This window comes from Carassius auratus, chromosome 3, assembly GCF_003368295.1.
Source record: "Carassius auratus strain Wakin chromosome 3, ASM336829v1, whole genome shotgun sequence".
Taxonomy (NCBI): domain Eukaryota; kingdom Metazoa; phylum Chordata; class Actinopteri; order Cypriniformes; family Cyprinidae; genus Carassius; species Carassius auratus.
The window spans coordinates 14,051,478-14,070,762 of NC_039245.1; the positions used below are offsets into that span (position 1 = coordinate 14,051,478).

General features: G+C 40.7%; 2 protein-coding genes across 2 annotated transcripts; both read right to left on the reverse strand.

Annotated features, from left to right (window-relative positions):
* Positions 1-1,350: 1,350 nt before the first annotated feature.
* Positions 1,351-4,110, reverse strand: LOC113055312 (GTPase IMAP family member 7-like). The gene is made up of 2 exons (XM_026221535.1): positions 3,446-4,110; positions 1,351-3,330 (listed from the first exon to the last, which is right to left on the reverse strand). Coding segments are annotated over exons 1-2 (912 nt in total). The 5' UTR covers positions 3,447-4,110; the 3' UTR covers positions 1,351-2,419.
* A 10,314-nt stretch (positions 4,111-14,424) lies between these two features.
* LOC113054878 (golgin subfamily A member 6-like protein 4) lies at positions 14,425-19,027 on the reverse strand. The gene is made up of 3 exons (XM_026220660.1): positions 18,995-19,027; positions 17,944-18,528; positions 14,425-16,242 (listed from the first exon to the last, which is right to left on the reverse strand). Exons 2-3 carry the CDS (start codon positions 18,512-18,514, stop codon positions 14,468-14,470), a joined length of 2,346 nt encoding a protein of 781 aa, XP_026076445.1. The 5' UTR covers positions 18,515-18,528; positions 18,995-19,027; the 3' UTR covers positions 14,425-14,467.
* Between the last annotated feature and the right edge of the window lie 258 nt (positions 19,028-19,285).

Genomic DNA, 19,285 nt, shown 5'->3' on the forward strand with positions numbered 1-19,285 from the left:
CTCTCTCACAACAGACACAGAAGAGAAGACAATGCTAAATAAAGTTGTCGTTTTTGCAATTTTTTCTTACCTTTCTGGACATGGACATGAGACCGTACAAACAGTTTCAATGGAGGGACTGAGAGCTCTCGGACTAAATCTAAAATATCTTAAACTGTGTTCTGAAGATAAACGGAGGTTTTACTGGTTTGGAACAACATGAGGGTAAGTTATTAATTACATAATTTTGATTATTGGGTGAACTAACCCTTTAAATGTTTAGCTACTTACATCTTACCACACACTCTTTCACCATTACAAATAAAGTATCATGTTGGAATTCATGCTAATCTTTTGTGTAAATCCCTGCCTTCTTTGATTTGACTGGCCATCTCATTTTGTATGACATCGATGAGCACTGTTAGAGTTTAGTTTTTTTTAGTTTAGTTTATTTCAGACAGACAGCTTAGGTTCAATACAACTGAGCTAATGTACAACAACATATTTACATCAGTCTGAACAGGTGTAGGCTGAAGCTCTTGCTTTCAGGGTGTACTCACACTGCCAGTTTGAACCGTGCCCGAGTGCGTTTGACCACCAAAGCGCGGTTCGTTTGACTAGTGTGAGTGCTCCGAATCGTGCCCGGGCGCGGCTCGATTAGCCGGCCCTGGCCCGCTTCCGCTTGGAAGAGGTGGGCCAGGGCACGGTTCAGTTGGACTCGGGCGCGGTTCGCATGCAGTGTGAGCGCTAACCGTGCTGGAGCACGGAAAAGGACGCGTTGCGTCACGGTTTTGCGACGCTCCAAAACCAACATGGCAGGGAAAGGGTCGCTTTGGTCTACGGCAGAGGTGCAAAACGCATAAAAACTAAAAACTGCAAAGTCTTTGCTGCACTTCAGCTGGTACATTGCAAACATCCTCATACGAGCAGCGCGATTACGTGAAAATTTTCGCGCCACTAGGGCGACACATCTGTTTAACAACAGGCTGTGAGAGGGCTGTGGACCAAACAACACAAAATTATCCACAAAGAAAACAGAGCGATGCACTCCATTGTGTTCAGAGAGCACCGCTCTTCCTGTTTATCCCGAAACCATCGCACCATAATGACGTAAGCGTGCTCCGGCACGAATGCTGAAACCCTACATGTGAGTGCAGGCCAGAGGGGGAGTGGGGAGGGGGGGCAATCGTACTCGGGCCCGGTTCATGGCAACCGTGCCTAGTGTGAGTACACCCTAATGCCTACCCTTTTTAAAACATTGCATCTGAGTCAGAATGTGATTTCAGGACTCTTAGACCAGTAGCCATGATAATTTGTCTCACATTACTCATTAAAAACATGAAATCCTGTGCAAACATTCCCACCACAAACTGCACCAACATCTGAAAATTGTTTATTTATTAATTATTTACACCAGTTCACCAGCAGAGAAGCTCATCATTCTACTATCATAATGCTATGCTTCTTAGTTTTACTATGCACTGTTGCAATATTTTATTCTATAATCTTATTTAGTTTAATCAAAAGTTTTGTGAATAGGCCTTAAGCTGCAGTCACCAAAGTCTGTATGCACAAACACACACAAAGAGAGAGGCGCCAGAAAGTATTTAGACACATTTGTATCAAAAATGTATCCTGCACACAAAAAGTGAAAGTCATTACATAAAAATGACACATGATTTGACTATTTTATATATTTTTTTCAGACATAAAAAAACTGGCACATTTTTCAAACAAAACATTTCACAGAAGACAGATAGCCGTTAAGTTAGTTACGAGTTTGTGATGACGGGTAAACAAGTAAACGCACTACTGACACCATGCATAACCAGGACTACATCCAAATATGAGAGAACCCACTGGATAAATTAATGCTTTTGCTAAGACACTAAAACCTATTCTCTGAACCAAATTCTCAAATGCCTAGACCAATTTTTTAAATAAATCTCTCGGTTGGTTTGTCAAATAAACCGGTTGCACTTTATTTTACAGTACGTGTATATATATATATTCACCAAACTTAGGTCTTTCTTGTTTTTTGTTTTTTTACAGTATTGCAAAATATTTACTATTTACAATGAACAGTTTTTTGTAACTACATGCACTGGACATTGTGTTCTATATTTTCTGTTGTAGTGTCTAATGAATGATCTGTAGTGTGTATATTATTGACTGATGTGTATATGATTTGAAAGCTTTGTTTGATTTTGAGATTTTAAGTCAGGGGTTCTGTGAATTTAGTTTGAAGGTTTGGATTTGTGTTTAAGGTTTTGAGAAAATGATTGATGGTTTCAAGAAATGTGTTTGAGCAATTCAGAAAAACTGTAATGAAAATCGGTATACTAAACTGTATAGCAAAAATCATTCATATGACTTTATACAAGAGAGAAAAAGAATGATACTGAAGATTACTGGCAGTCAGTGAGCTCTCATTAATATCTCAGACACGAAGCTTTTGGAGTTGTCTTCTGATCTCTGGGATGTTCTCTTTCACTTGTGTCTCTTCCACCTCTTGTCTCGCAGCTCTGCATTTCTGCTTATAAAAACGCAAAAACTCCTTAAAATGTGTGTCTTTCTTTTTCAGTTGCTCATCCAACTCTTTTATTTTCTGGTCTTTTTCCTGCCCAGATTCTTTCAGGTGTTTAATGGTCTCCTCCAGTTGGGTCTTTTCTTCGTTAAACGTGGCCGTTAGTTGCTGTATCAGCTGACTGTATTCTTTTCTGAGCTCTTCCTCTTTGTCTTTCAGCATTTCTTCCACATGCTGAAACATAGGACTGGTGTAATATTTATCCTCATTCGTGAGCAACATGTTATCAACCTTCTCTAGGAACTCCAAAACCTGTTTGCGATCACAAACTCTTGTGTTGTCAAACACATGATACCGTCCACCGCATAATTGTATGAGATGTTTTAAATCATCTTGCGCTTCATTCAGCGTCTTCTCGATGCTTTCTGAGAGTTTATCACCGTGGGTGAAGAGGATGATCGTGTGTTTATCTGCTGCTTCTCCAAAGACGGCTCTGATCTTCTCCACAGAGAGCTTCTCTTCTTTTGTGAATGGTCCAGGCTTGATGACCAGGATGATGGCGTGAGGTCCAGGAGCTGTCATGTTTATGCATTTACTCATCTCCTTTATGAGTTCTTTCTCTGAGAGGGACGTATCAAAGATCCCTGGACAATCCACCAGCATCAGCTGACGGTCAGCCACCTCTCCAGTCTCTTTACAGCACTCTTTAGTAACAGATGAAGCACTCTGTGTGGCTCTGAAAGCTTTTCTGCCCAGGATGGTGTTTCCTGAGGAACTTTTACCAGCTCCAGTCTTTCCCACAAGCACCATCCTTCTCAGAGACACTGCAAAAAAAGTTGATATTTGTACCAATTTGTGGTTTTTAACATGATTGTTCTAAAATAAACATCTATTAAATCCGTATGAATAAAGACACTTTGTGTTGTGTAATATACTTACTATTTGGATGTTTGAAATCAAAACTACCACTTCTTTTCCTTGTCTGAACATCACCCGAATCTAAAGAATGTAAAACGTTTGAAAACACAGGCCAAATCAAAGCAGGAAAAGCTTTAAAGCACTCACTTATGTTTTAGAAACTCAAGAAATTAGATTATTTTGGTAGGCCTATCTGTCTGTTCTATGGCAGAATGCAATAGGCTAGGCTAGGCTACTTCATGTGCTGATATCAACTACATTATATAAAACAACAAATTGTTGTTAAAAAAATGCCCTTCCATGTTTCAACGGAATTTTCAAAACAATATAGACCTACCATACTCTAAAAGGCGATTTAAAATGGGAACTAACAGGATTATGTTCAGTTTTAGTTAAAACTGCGATCAGTCACCACGAAACAAAAGTAAAATAGTAAGCTACCAGCAAACAGATGTCGGCAATATTTCTTAACAAATAATATACACGTGATTTACCTGTTGTCTCTGCTGTGGCGCTTGAAGATGACATGATTCAGATTGTCTCATTCCCGCAAAACGATAAATATTTCGGCTTCGCTTGAACAGGTCACGTGATGGGAAAATGCAGACTCTCAGAGATTTCGGATTTCGCAGTGTTTCAGATTTTTTTGTTATGTACAGTGCTTTAAGTGGCCCAAAAGAGGTGCCGGTACTCTATTATAGCCTATTTTATTAACGGGGGGAGGGGGGGGTGTCCGTGGTCTTGGGTGACGGGATGGGGGGCTTATGATATTAGACTTCGTAGCCTATAATCTCCTGTACGCGTGCATCACTGTCCTCCTCGCAGCTGCAGCAACTTGCGCTCTCTTTATCAAGCTTTAAAACAAAAAGGGGACAAAAAGATCATATTGTCGTTGTGCATAGGCTATAGATTAATTAGATAAATGAATATCTAAATTTGTGCCTGGCCGCCTACGGTATTTTTTTAGAACTTAGAAAAAAGATGCTGCAGCCAATGAGCAGCCGGAGGGGGCTGGCTGAAGGACGACTCAACTTCCGCAGACAGTTTTTAATGTTTATCAGACAATAAAAACTCAAGATTTTGCTTTAGTATAATTTTCGGGACAATTAGGGCCAGATTCGGGAGTCGGGAAAACAGTTTAGATTTCGGCACTGTCCCGAAATTTTCAGGACGTCTGGTCACCCTACCTGAAAGAGCTGCATTACTTCATTAGCTTGAGTCTGACCTGCAGTCACTTCAGTCTTTTCCAGGCCGCCGAGAGGGTAGGGCTCGAGTGGAATCCCCCACCGCATCCCGAGCCCTCATGGCTGGATGATTGATGTCTCGGGGTGGCGCGCGCTGGTTCTCAGCGCCCCACCCCAGTGCCTTTCTTTCCGAAAGTGCATGATGAGCTCACCAAGTCGTGGATGGCACCTTTTACTGCCAGAAACCAGCCGGTGTCCGCCGCCTCCTGGCGTGGAGACCCGGTGCTCCCTTCCCGGGCCTGTAGGCACTCGTCTGGTCTGACCGGCAGTGCTTATGTGGCTTGCGGGGAAGCTGCTTCCGCCTTACACGCTATGGCGTTACTGCAGGTGCACCAGGCTAAGGCACTGAAAGACCTGCATGAGGGTGGTCACGATCCAGCGCTTCTGGAAGAGCTCTGAACCGCCACTGACCTTGCGCTTCGAGCGACGAAGGTCACCGCGAGTTCACTGGGTCGTGCGATGTCCACATTAGTGGTACAGGAGTGCCATCTGTGGCTGAGTCTGGCAGACATGAGGGACACCGACAAGGTCCGGTTTCTCAATGCCCGTGTCCCAGACCGGCCTCTTCGGCGACGCAGTCGAGATCTTGGCCCAGCAAGTCTCAGCTGCCCAGAAGCAGACTGAGGAGATCCGACACATCCTGCCCCGGCGGGCAGCTGCTGCTATCTCCACCCACCCGCCGGCAGTGCCCCAGCCTGCTCGTCGCCGAGGGATGCCCCTCCCATCCCGGCCCCCGTCAAACTTGGCGGTGAGCAGAAGAGCAAGAGGCCCTGGGACGGGTGACCCAGAGAGAGGTAGCTGCTTTCTGGGGGATGGTGAAGGCACCTCTCCCTCCCCTGGAGGAGGGCCAGGCGGAGAATCTGAAAATCTCGACAGGAGAGTAGTTTCCTCCCTCTCTGGGTCCCAGGAGGGCACGGAGAGTTGCGGACGGCCAAGCACCGGACCTCACTCATCCTCCTCCTTCGCAAGATGGCAGCAGCGGGCGGTTCGAGAGCGTCAACAAAGGCCCTACTCACGCACCCTCTGCCAAACCGTGGAACCAGGTGAGCCCTGCACCCCACACTCACACCACACTCCGGCCTGCTCACAAGCCGCCCGAGTTGGGTCCTTGTGTTCCACCTCGCTGCCCCACTGCGGGTACGGCTGTGGTTCCGCTGGTCCCGCTTGTACGGTTCTTAGGCACCTGGTCAGCGCTACCCAGCCCGTCTCGCTGGCTTCTGCGAACCATCAGCCTCGGCTATGCGATTCAGATTGCCCGGCTTCCCCCCAAGCTCTGCGGTGTCTGCTACACTACAGTGAAAGCGTCCGATGCCCCTGTCTTGCAGAAAGAGATCGCAGTCCTACTGGCGAAGGCCGCGATAGAGCCGGTCCCTCCAACCGAGATGAGGACGGGGCTTTACAGCCCGTACCTCATTGTACCCAAGAAAAGCGGTGGGTTAAGACCGATCTTGGATCTATGAGTTTTGAACCGGGCCCTTCATCGGCTACAGTTCAAAATGTTGACACAGAAATGCATTTTCAGGTGCGTCCGTCCCCGAGATTGGTTTGCAGCGATCGACCTGAAGGACGCGTTCTTTCATGTGTCGATCCTTCCGCGCCACAGACCTTTTCTGTGGTTTGTGTTCGAAGGACGGGCATACCAGTACAAGGTCCTGCCCTTCCGGCTGTCCCAGTCTCCCCGTGTCTTCACGAAAGTCACGGAGGCGGCTCTTGTTCCCCTCAGAGAGCAGGGTGTTCGTATTCTCAACTATCTAGACGATTGGCTGATACTAGCACAATCTCGGGATCAGTTGTGCGAGCACAGGGACCTGGTGCTCCGGCACCTCAGCCTGTTGGGCCTTCGGGTCAACTGGGAAAAGAGCAAACTCTTGCCGACGCAGAGGATCTTTTTTCTCGGTATGGAGTTGGATTCGGTCGAACAGACAGCACGCCTCACAGAGGAACGTGCGCGGTCGGTGCTGGCCTGCTTGAATACATTCAAGGGCAGGACAGCGGTCCCACTGAAATTTTTTCAGAGGCTCCTGGGGCATATGGCGGCTGCAGCGGCACTTACACCGCTCGGCCTGTTACATATGAGACCGCTCCAGCACTGGCTTTATGGCCGAGTCCCGAGGTGGGCGTGGAAGCGCAGCACTCACCGGGTCCAAGTTATACCGGCCTGTCGCCAAACCCTCACCCCGTGGGCCGATCTTGCGTTTCTCAGGGCAGGGGTGCCCCTAGAGCAGATCTCCAGGCATGCTGTGGTTTACACGGATGCCTCCACCACCGGCTGGGGGGCCACGTACTACGGGCATGCATTCTCAGGGGTTTGGACGGGCCCACAGCTGCAGTGGCACATCAATTGCCTAGAGTTGTTAGCAGTGCACCTTGCCTTGAACCGTCTCAAAGGTCACTTACGAGGTAAGCATGTGCTGGTCCGAACGGACAACACGGCGACCGTTGTGTACATCAACTGACAAGGTGGTCTGCGCTCCAAATCCGTGAGAACCATGGAAGGCTGGGCTCCATATTGAGACCTAAGCGGTACTCATATGTGTATAGTCCACGGTATAGCCTCAGAGCCATTGTTTCCCCGGCAGACTTCTGCCTTCCCAAGAGGGTTTTAATCACCTCAAATTTCTTCGTATACTCCTAAACGGATGCTATATGTGTATTTTCCTCCGAGACCTCCTTCGGGAAGGATGGGGCTTCCGCAGCGTCCCGGCTCCAAGTGGACCGGGTACGTTTTCCCAGTGTTATCCAGTCTCCCCCAGTGAGGTAGTGCTTTGACAATGGTGAGTGAAGCTACTTGTTCTGAGCCCCGGCCTACACCTAATAGGGGCGCAGGCGGCTCGCACAGGGCAATTGAAGGGGCAGCACCCATGGTGCTTTGATAGGGATCCCATATTCGTCGGTCACCGTTGTGGCGTTGAGAGTGACCGACTGAAAGGGAACGTCTCGGATACGTATGGTAACCCTCGTTCCCTGAAGGAGGGAACGGAGACGCCACGTCCCGTCGCCATGGTTGCTGTACCGCCGCTTAGCTGCCGGGTTCCCGGCTTGGCTCCTCAGCGAAAAACTGGTATGCATTGCACCTGCTGCCATCTTATACTCACGCAGTGATCAGCGGCAGCTGGATGCAATAATTGCATGCCAATGTGCATTGGCTCGTTTAGTTTACACTCGAAGTAGATTGGTCCCGAAGCGATATCCCATATTCATCGGTCACCGACGTGGCGTCTCCGTTCCCTCCTTCAGGGAACGAGGGTTACCATACGTAACCGAGACGTTTCTGCTCTTGATGGGATGAATTAGGAAGCTTGCATTGTGAAGGGCGCTCTGAAAATCGGCAGTGCAGGTAAAAGATTAAAACCTTTATTAAAACAGATGTCCAAATGAGCGTACCGGTACGCTAAAAGCACGTTCTGGGCGCACGGAGAGGTGGCGGTACGCTCAAGAGCTATATTTGGAAGTGGCGGTACTGAGTACCGGTGCGTACCGGCCCACTTAAAGCACTGCATTGACTCTTTTAATCTTGTGTAATCTGTAAATGATCCTACACATGAGCATGGACACACTGGATCTGGTTTTGTCATATGGCATTTCTGTATGTTATGCGGATGTTTGTGATGCTGTCTTTTCTGACCACAAACCAGTTATTTTTGGGTTTTTTTTCCATGCCAGACTGATAAACCTCTTCCAGGTGTACGCCTATGTCGTAGGATAAATACTAGCGTCATTAACATTATTGAGAGAAACTGTTTTAGACCAAGAGTACTATTTAGTACTATAAACTCTATTATAAATCCGTTCAATGTAATTATGCGGGATATTTCAATGGATATGTGTGAAAATTTCAAAAGTTTCTTTTTTGAAAAAATTGAAAAAATTCCTTGGGCTATTTATGATATCACAGCTGCACCATCTGTTCCTGTGGTGTTTGATCACTTTGATGCTCTTGATTTTCCTAGTTTAAAAAAATAGTAGATCAGTTAAGGCCATCAGACTCCCCACTTGATATAGTCTCATCGAAGATAATAAAACAGGCTTTTGTTACAGTTGGTCCTAGTTTTTTAAATATAATAATTAGCTGTTTGGTATCAGGATCTGTGCCTGATATTTTTAAACATGCTATGGTGCAGCCTTTAATTAAAAATACTAGTCTGAACTCAAATGAGTTAAATAATTTTAGACCTATTTCAAAATTGTAATTTCTCTCAAAGATACTAGAGAAAGCAGTTCTTATTCAATTGTAATCTTTTTTAAATGAAAATTTGATTGTTGAAGAATTTCAGTCTTGCTTTAGGAAACATCACAGTACAGAATCTGCACTTTTAAAAGTTCTTAATGATATTTTATTGACTGTAGATTCTGGAAAGGCAGCAGTTTTGGTGTTACTTGATTTGAGCGCGGCATTTGATACTATAGACCACGAGATTCTTATCTCACAGCTAGAGAGGTTGGTAGGGATGCTAGGTGTTGTTTTAAACTGGTATTTAACAAACAAAAGTTTCTCAGTTACCATGGGGGAATTTACATCTTCGTCTGCCCCTCTTAAATGTGGGATACCTCAAGGGTCCATCTTGGGACCCATTTTTTTTCATTATATATGCTTCCAATTGGTGCTATTTTTAAAAAACACAAAATATAATTTCACTGCTACGCAGATGATACACAGATATACTGTATATGCCTGTAAAAATGCATGATAATCATTCATTAGGGCCTCTTTTAACATTTCTGAATGATTTGAAAATTTGGCTGGCTGCAAATTTTCTGCATCTAAATGAAGGTAAAACTGAGATTGTTGTGTTTGCACCCTCTAATGTATCTGAGTCACCCTGGGTTGATTTAGGTTCTTTATCTATTTATTGTAAATCCATGGTGAAAAACTGGGGGTAATTTTTGATGACTCCCTAAAATTTGACAAACAAGTAAATGCTGTTGTGAGATCAAGCTTCTTTCAATTAAGAACCCTAACAAAAGTCAAGTCATTTTTGTCATTTGAGGATCTAGAGAGAGTAATGCATGCTTTTGTGAACTCACGTTTAGACTACTGTAATGCTTTGTATGCAGGAATTAATCAGTTGACTTTGAGACGTTCGCAAATTGTTCAAAATGCCGCAGCTAGATTGCTGACAGGATCTCGGAAGCGGAGCCATATCACTCCGATTTTGTTTTCTTTACATTGGTTGCCTATCCGCTATAGAATTGATTTTAAGATTTTGTTGTTTGTTTTTAAATCTCTAAATGGTCTGGCACCACCTTATCTCTCAGATCTACAGTATTGCAGATATACTCTCCATCAAGATCACTTAGGTCCTCTGACCAGAAAATGTTAATTGTCCCATGAACTAGACGCAAACTTTGGGGCTATCGTTCTTTTTCTGTGTTGGCACTGAAACTCTGGAAAAGTCTGCCTTCGCATATTAGAACTGCCTCCACAGTGGTATCTTTTAAAACTTTCTTAAAAAATCATCTTTTTTCTCTTGCTTTCCTGTCTAAATCAAATAGCTGAGTAAGTTTATTGTTTGTTTTATGAGAGTAGCTAGATATTTGTATAGTATTGTGTAAATGTTTTGCACATTTGCTTTTGTATGTTTTCAAATTGTACAGCACATTGGTCAACTACCTGTTGTTTTTAACTGTGCTTTATAAATAAATGACCTTACCTTACCTTACCTGATGCATTGAAATGTTATAATTCTTGTTACCCTTTTCAGTATAATAAATCATTTAATAATTTAATAAATAAATACTAGCATAAATAAAATCAAGCTTATACTTAATACAAATAGACTTACTTGAAACACTTAAAGCACTGAATAATAAATTGTATTGTATAAAATAATTATACAAATAAACTGTATAGTCTTTACTGTATAAATTTAATATAAATTAATTCTTGTTTATTTTACAAAAGTGATTAGGTCAAGGACAGCGAGTGATTTTCTCTCTAATGTTTCATTAACATTATTGACATATTTTAACAGCAGCTAAATTAAGCTATTTTAGGGGAATAGCTCTCCCAAAAATTAAAGGTCTCTCATTGTTCTAAACCTGTAAGGGTTTCCTTCTGCTGTTGAATGTAAAATTATTTATTTGGAACAATCCTGGTAACCCAACAGTTTCTTGGCCTCCATGACTTCTTTAGTATGAAAAACAAAATACACTACTGAAGTCAATGTGGACCAGAAACTTTAGAGTTGCGACCATTCTTCAAAATGTCTTCTTTTATTTGGAGGAGAACAAGGAGGTTCATACAGGTTTAGAGAAACTTGAGGCTGAGTAAATGATGACTATTTTGACAGCATCTTTGGGTGAACTATCCCTTTAAAATCTTTATATTTAACTATTAATGTTTGTTTAAGACTCAAATGAGTGTGTGGACAAGGAGACATTAGAACACATTGGCCTGAGTTGAATGCGGGCATTTGCCAAAATGAATTCTGCCCCACCGCTTAATTTCCCTGAACAGTTACATTTGTTTTTAAACCACAATGGTAAAAATATGTTTAAATGAAAAGCTTAACGTACATCACACACGTACATCACTGCGCAAAACAATTTTTACCGGTTTATCTCTCAAATCATAAGCGAATATACTTTGTTCAAAAAAAAAAAAAAACAAAAAAAAAAACAATATGCATCCATTGAAATGTTAACTTGTTAATCAAACTATCCTAAGATCTGTGGGGACGATGATCATCAATGATAAATACTGTATATCTTTAGAATGCTTTAAATGGAGAAATAATTCAAATTGAAAACAAAAATTATGTCATTATGTAAAATGCATTTCCAAGCATTAGCCTATACTGTAAATAAAACAGCTTGTGAATAGTTACAATTCATGTAATATTATTTACCTCAGAAAAATAAACAATAGGTCCTAAGTCCATGACGTGTGTGATGGGGGGGGGGTGATTTATCAATACATGGGCTATTAATATGAACATGTAGAGTAATTTATCATTACCAGTTTTAATGAAAGCACTTTCAATTTTAATTAATTTGGACCATCCTTTGCTGAAGGAATTTCAATGAATGCCCTCAGAGCATCAGAAGAACAAAATGTTTTAAAGGTTATTCTGATTCAGTGGATAGTAGTTTGATGAATTCTTAATTTGATTGTGGTTTTAAGTATTACTTTCATACGTCTGTAGATGATGTATTGTCTGTATGTGTTGTGACCTACTGCTGCAAAACTAGTTTCTCCTAATCGGGACAATAATGTTAAACAACAAAAGGAGTTTTCCATTAAATAACATTTGTCTCTGTTATAAATGTGCATAATGTTTTCCAGTGTAAATGTTTAAATATTCTTAAATTAGGAGACATTTATTTCAGAGGAAATACGCACTTTGAATTCATAGATATTTATTTCATTTGTTTCAGGCAGTGCAAAAAGTTGGTTAAAAGCATCACGAGATATAGAAATCAGTCAGAGAAAATCATACAAACTTTCAAACTAGATTAATAATCAAATTAACTAATGGCAGGTTAAATGGTTTAACAGATGCTGCAGAATAATTAACAAATGAAAAATGAGATTCGAGATATGAAATTAAAAACAACAACAACAACAACAAAGTAATTTCAACAAAAAACAAAAAGGAATAAAATTTCTAAATCTCTTCAAATATTTTAAATCTTATAAGCATAAAGACATTTAACTCTTTTTTTATGTTTAAGAAATGTTAATGTTAATGTATTTGGTCTTGGCGGAATATATATGATACTCTGCTGCTGCTGAGACAATACATCCACAACATACTGCTGTGAGCATGTAGGAAATACTGCTGCTGCACATTTAACATATATGAATAAACTCCATAAAGCATACATGAATCACCTCATAGCAGATCTATACAGGTGGAGCTGGGGAAGGTGGAGTTCTGAAGTATGCTGCAACTGCTACAGCAAACACTAGCCAAGTATTTGAATGTTGAGCAGTGAACTCATTGGCTGCTGATACAAAAGAGAACCAATCAGATTTTCCATGTGATAATGATGTCATTATGTCAAATTGAGTTAGACCTTTCAGACTGCGCCATTTAGTTTTTAATGATAATCATTTAACTGTAGTTGAGCAGGTAATCAATGTAAGCTATTTGCAAATAATAGTTCATTTTAAATATGCACACATCTGTGTCCGATATGTCAAAAATGCTAACTGTTTATTGTCTAATCACATTCAGTTATGAATTTCATTATGTAATTTAATTATGTAAATGAAATCGGCTACTTTTATTTATTAAATAATAATAAATAAAATCTCATTGATAAAAGTTTAATATTTAGCATTACTGATCATTCAGGCCAAAGTATACTTTTTACGTGTAAGCTAGCATATGCCTACAGTGCGTGACAAATTTGGTCATCAGAATAGTACACACATACTGTATGTGCACCAACCGATTTTTGTAATTATGTGTACTTTGTAGCGCAGGTCACATGAGCACATTAAATTTGTTTTGCACTATTGAGTTGTTCCACAAGGTAGCACCACTGGCCCGGGCCGTTGTTTCATAAATTAAACTAAAGAGACGGAACGACACCAGCAACAACATAGCGCAGTCTGCAACAACAACGGCCGCATCGACAAGCGTTTGAGTGGGAGTTTTAAGATATTGCTGCTTTATTTTAATTTAAAAGAGTAAAAATAATTTTTTATTGGTCATAACATCTGTAGAAATATAGAACAGACTCTGAACTAAGAGAAATATTGATAAATTAATTAAACTTTGAAACGGGTGGACTTGGTGATTTGGGGGCTTTTAGCAAATTTCAGGAATGGGCCCACAAAACAATAACTATGTGCTCTATTACGCCTAACCCTTATTTCTCTCTCTCTCTGTCTCTATCTCTATCTCTCTCATAGTTTATAGGTTGTTTACCTCTTAACAACTTCTAAACCTAACATGCAACAAAGTGCACAAGCGAGTCATTTTGAAACACCAAGACAAATATAATCATGACATGAAACAATGCTTTCTTCTCTGAGGTTAATCTGAGGTTAATACATCTGTTCTGAGACAGACATGATTATACAGCCTAGAAAGTGCACAAAGAGCGCTCCCACTACAGTCACTTAAAGCTGTCATTCACTTCAGTTCACTGAGATCTCAAGATGTTCTGTTAATAAATCAGTGAAGCTGTTTTCACTGCACAATCAATCTGTTATTTACATCGCATCTACACACTGTTATAACGAGAGGATTCACAAGCTTGCAGAACTCAGCACTATGTGTTATCTAGAATATAAATACTGGAGCGTTTGCCAAATATGTCGGGGTCCTAAGTGGCCACTTACCTCATTTATTGGTTAAGTCTGCCCCTGCTTCAAAGGCTACGTGATCATGTACACATAGACAAATGAATTATACTTTGGGATTTACTTTCAGTCGTTAAACATTTCTGTCTTAAAGCAGTCGAATGTAAACTGTTTAGCTACCCACACCTTACCACACACTCTTCCCCCATTAAAACCAAGTGTCATGTTGGAATTCATGCTAATCTTTTGTGTAAAGTCCTGCCTTATTTGATTTGATTGGCCATCTCACTCATTTGGACATTGATGAGAATTTGTAGAGCACTGCAGAAGACGAGTCTAAAAATTTAACTTTTAAAACTTTTGTCATCCTAAAAAGTGAGTTCTGCATAATCTGTAGTATCACAAATATCAAATACTGGGGGGACAGTCTAGCTATTTTATTTTATTAGTGGGTTACGTCCCTAAAGGTTCCTTCATTAAAGAAGATGTTTTTACTTATTTCTCTGGTCTTTTCTCTTTTCATGAGAATTTGTTCCACGTTATTCATTGAAATCTACTAAATATTGTACCAACAGCTCCACCAACAGCTGCACCAGCAACTCCACCAACAGCTGTACCAACAGGCCCAGCAATAGCTGTTCCAACAGCTCCACCAAAAGCTATACCGGCAGGCCCAGCAATAGCTCCAAGTGCTACACCAAGAATGCCACCAACAACTGCACCAATACCAGTATGTTTCTTACCAGATATAAAAGCTGAAAAACTGAACCTACGCTCATATTGCCTATAAAATTCTTCAAATTCAGTGTTACTTTGTGATCTGTGTAACATTTGGCCTCTCTCAATCTCTTGTTGTTTTCTCCATTCTTCCTCTCTCTGTCTCTCTGCCTCAATTCTTTTAGCTTCATACTCAGCTCTGATTATCTGTAATCTGACTCTTTCATTCTCCTCTTGTTGTTTTCTCCATTCTTCCTCTCTCTGTCTCTCTGCCTCAATTCTTTTAGCTTCATACTCAGCTCTGATATTCTGGACTCTGACTCTTTCATTCTCCTCTTGTTGTTTTCTCCATTCTTCCTCTCTCTGTCTCTCTGCCTCAATTCTTTTAGCTTCATACTCAGCTCTGATATTCTGGACTCTGACTCTTTCATTCTCCTCTTGTTGTTTTCTCCATTCTTCCTCTCTCTGTCTCTCTGCCTCAATTCTTTTAGCTTCATACTCAGCTCTGATATTCTGGACTCTGACTCTTTCATTCTCCTCTTGTTGTTTTCTCCATTCTTCCTCTCTCTGTCTCTCTGCCTCAATTCTTTTAGCTTCATACTCTGCTCTGATTATCTGTAATCTGACTCTTTCATTCTCCTCTTGTTGTTTTCTCCACTCTTCCTCTCTCTGTCTCTCTGCTTTAAGACTTTTCATTTCAGATCTCTGAGCTTCATACTCTGTTCTCATATTCTGCATTTCGATTCTGACTCTTTCAATCTCTAGTTGTTGTTTTCTCCATTCTTTCTCTCTCTGTCTATCTACTTCACGTATTTGAACTGTATTCTCTGCTCTGATATTGTGAACTCTGACTCTTTCCTTCTCCTCTTGTTGTTTTCCCTCCTCACTCTTTCTCCTCTCTTCTTCTAATTGTCTGTATCTCTGAGCATCTTGAAACATCTGATTACTGAAGTGTCCTCCTCCGTTCTTCTCTATCATTGTGTCAATCTTCTGCAGTAGATCATTCACCTGCTCTCTGTTTCTCTGATCTCTGTTGTTGAAGACGTGATATCTGTCTCCACACTCTTGAACTAGATGTCTTAATTGACTGTTCTCCTTAATGAGATCCTCAATGGTTTCTCCTACCAGCTGATCTCCATGAGTGAAGAGAATGATGGAGTATTTTAACACCTCCTGACCAAACATCATCTCAATCATCTGAGGGATCTGCTGCTCATGTTCAGTGAATCTGTCAGTTGCACGCAGAACAATGAGAAAAGCGTGAGGTCCAGGACTGGACAAATAAACACTTCTCGCTATCTCTTTCTTCACCTGCTCATCTGTGTTCTCCTCATCTCGTGTGTCAAACAATCCAGGAGTATCAACTAAAGACACAGATCTACCTGAAACAGTGGCTTGATTGACTGAACATTGACAGGTTACTGAAATTGAGCTAAGCTTAGATTTAAACACGTTCTGTCCCAGTATTGTGTTTCCAGATGCACTCTTGCCAAAACCAGTTTTACCCAGAAGAACAATCCTTCTAGTTGAATGGTTATCAAGATCGCGAGTGAAGGTTGTGAACGTTGTGGTCCGTCTGGGCAGCATCCCTCCTTCTGATGCTGTATTAAACACAAAAGAGATGAAAGCAGTCATTTAGATGCTTATGAGTTCACTACAGGATGTAAGTTGGTTGTATACAAAGCTTGCACTGAGATATATCAGAGAATCGACTGAATGTAAGCTAAAATGATATTAGCATTTTTCCTGTTTTGATAAGATGTTTAATTGTATTGATTTGGTTGACTTGGTTTGAATAGTGAATTTGATTGTTTACCAAATCTAAAATGTAAACTTTATTGAAAACTATAATGTGAAAACTCTAATATGAATATTACAAGTAAATTATCTACAACGAGCCCAGAAAGGTAGTAAAAACACAGTGGGAGTAGTCCATGTTACTCCACTGCACGATTCGATTGTCATTTTCTGTAGCGACGGGAATGCTTTTTGCGTGCCAAAAAAATTCTGTTCACTATATTCAACATTTTCTTCACTTCCACTTCAATCTCCAATGCGCATTCACAAGAAGATCAGAAAATTACAGTTAAACCACTGGAGTAAGGACTACATTTAGAGGCGCCCCCAAGGGATGGCCACAGCCACCACTGTATTTGCAGTGGATACTATTAATTTAAATGCAGAATGTAAAATCACAATAGTTTAAGAAGTGGTGGTGTTGGGGGGGGGGGTGCTAAACAATGAGTGACGTGCACATGTGAGAGATCACTTCCGGCGCTTTACGCGCTTGCGCAGACGTCACGCAACAGGAAGCATGCACGCCCTCAAGATCAGTTGGATATGGTTGCAAGAGGTAAAAACTATATAAACACTGTTCGTTTTCTTACACAAACCGCTCGTTTCGTGTCTTAGGTCATTAATGTGTACTTACGACGGGGAATTGTTTAATATTGACTTCTCTGTGCATGCTCTTTGAGGTGCTGACCATAGACCTCCATTATATGAGTCACAGACAAGAACGGTTTGACCTAAAAATATCAAAATGGGAAATACTGCAGAAACAAAGAAACCTACATCTTGGAATGCCTTTGAGGTAAGCTAAAACATACCAAAATGTAATTTGAAAGGGAACTGTCCCTTTAAACAGTGTGTAAAAACATCTAAATGGCACTTCAGATGCAACTTCTGTTTTCTCTGCTTTGCAAAGATTAGTTTTGTTGATACTGATTGCATTTGTTTGGTAACAGCCCAAATGCAAGTATTTGACCCAAAATATGGTTCACACTTTTAGAAAAAATGATGTTAAGGTAAAAAAAAAAAAAAATTAAGGAGTCATCTGTCAGCACAATCAGAAATAACATATCAGCACAATTAAGGTGACAATTAGCAAAATATTGTCTATTTATCGTTATCGATAAAATCCCAGGAGTCCCAGGGATATCTTTTTTTTTGTCAATATTGGAAACCCTTAATTTCTTTTTTCTTTATTTTGGTATGCCACCCCAAGATTTACTTTGGCCTCATCTGGCTACCACTATTAAAATTGACTACATTCATGATGTTTTCACTACCTCTCTGGGCCTTTGTAGTGAAAGTTGCTTAGGCTGTCAAAGGAGGGACAGAAACTTCTCGTATTTCCTCTAAAATATCTTCAGCTGTCTTGCACACAGTCCCGTCCACACAGCTTTCAGAGTAACAGGGACGTGACATCACAAAAGAACAAACAACTCTGATAGGGAGGTGAGGTAAAGTAAAAGATACATGAAATATTAAATTAATATTTGTTTTTTAATATCACCCACCATTTACCAGATATGATGTTTGGATAATTTTAGCAAGCAGCACCTTGACCTGGTCACTTGGTCCTTTCTTCATGTTGTTGAACACATGGTATCTCTGATCATACTTCTCAAGTGTCTTCAGTGCTTCATTTCTCTCAAGAAATTCTTTTATTGTCGTGTTTCCTCTATCTAGTTCGTCTCCTCTGGTGAAGAGAATCCAGGTTTTATTCAAGCGGTGTGGTCCCAAAAATCTCTCAATCTTCTCCACAGTTCTTCTCTCTTCTTCAGTGAATCTGTCGGCTTTGATGACCAGCAGAAACACACAGGAACAAGATTCACACTTCTGGAAAATACTCTTATATTGGAGTGACATCTGATTATCACTGATCTGACTCTGATATAATCCTGGAGTGTCATAAACAGTGACTGGAATCCCAAAGACGGTCTCGGATACAACAGCAAAATCTCGTGTGACTGAAAAGCTTTCATTTGTCACAAAAGCTTGTCGTCCCAGTATTGTGTTTCCTGACGCACTCTTTCCAGATTGTGCGGTCCCCAGTAAAATCAGGTTTAAATGTGCATTCGGTTCCATTACTGATGTGTGACCTACAATTAAGAAGTAAATACTGTGAGACAGCATATATGATTGGAGAAGATGTATAATATTCCCTCTAATCTCTTCTCTTTTTGTTTATCATTGGATGCCTTTAAAATTTTCATATTTACCTTTAAAGTTCTATGACCATTTTATTGTACATTTTGGCATCACTTTAAAATAATTGTAAATGTTTGCCATAGTTACAGAAGCATCACTCATCAACAGGCAAATAAACCTTTTCTACATTAGTTTCATCAACAGCTTATGAAATGTTTAGAAATGTGATGCATACACAAATTATGATGCATTAACATAAAAGAGAACATTTGTTTTTACAAACACTATTTGTACATATCAAGGCACATTGATCTATTTCTGAGTTTTACTTATGCTAGTTTAAAAAGCATTTAGCTGCAGAATGTATCAAATTGGTGGAATTAAAAACAAACTGAATATTCAGCAATGAAGTCAAACCTGAGAGCTGCTGTCTCTCTGTGTAAGTCAATCTGTCCTTCTGGAGTTCAAATAAGAAATGACAGCTTTCTGCAGGTCTTTATATAGACACGTACACACACTGTGGTTGATGAAATCACATGATCAGAATGATCAGAAAGATAATGTATGTGTTTTCTTTTGTAAACATGAACATGGACTTATTTAATTGAATAGAATCATTGGTTTGAGAGTAAACCTTGACAGATTCACTAGATTATATGAGCCTGAAGTTGTTCATAAATTCTTCTGATGTAGATAAGGAAGCAGATG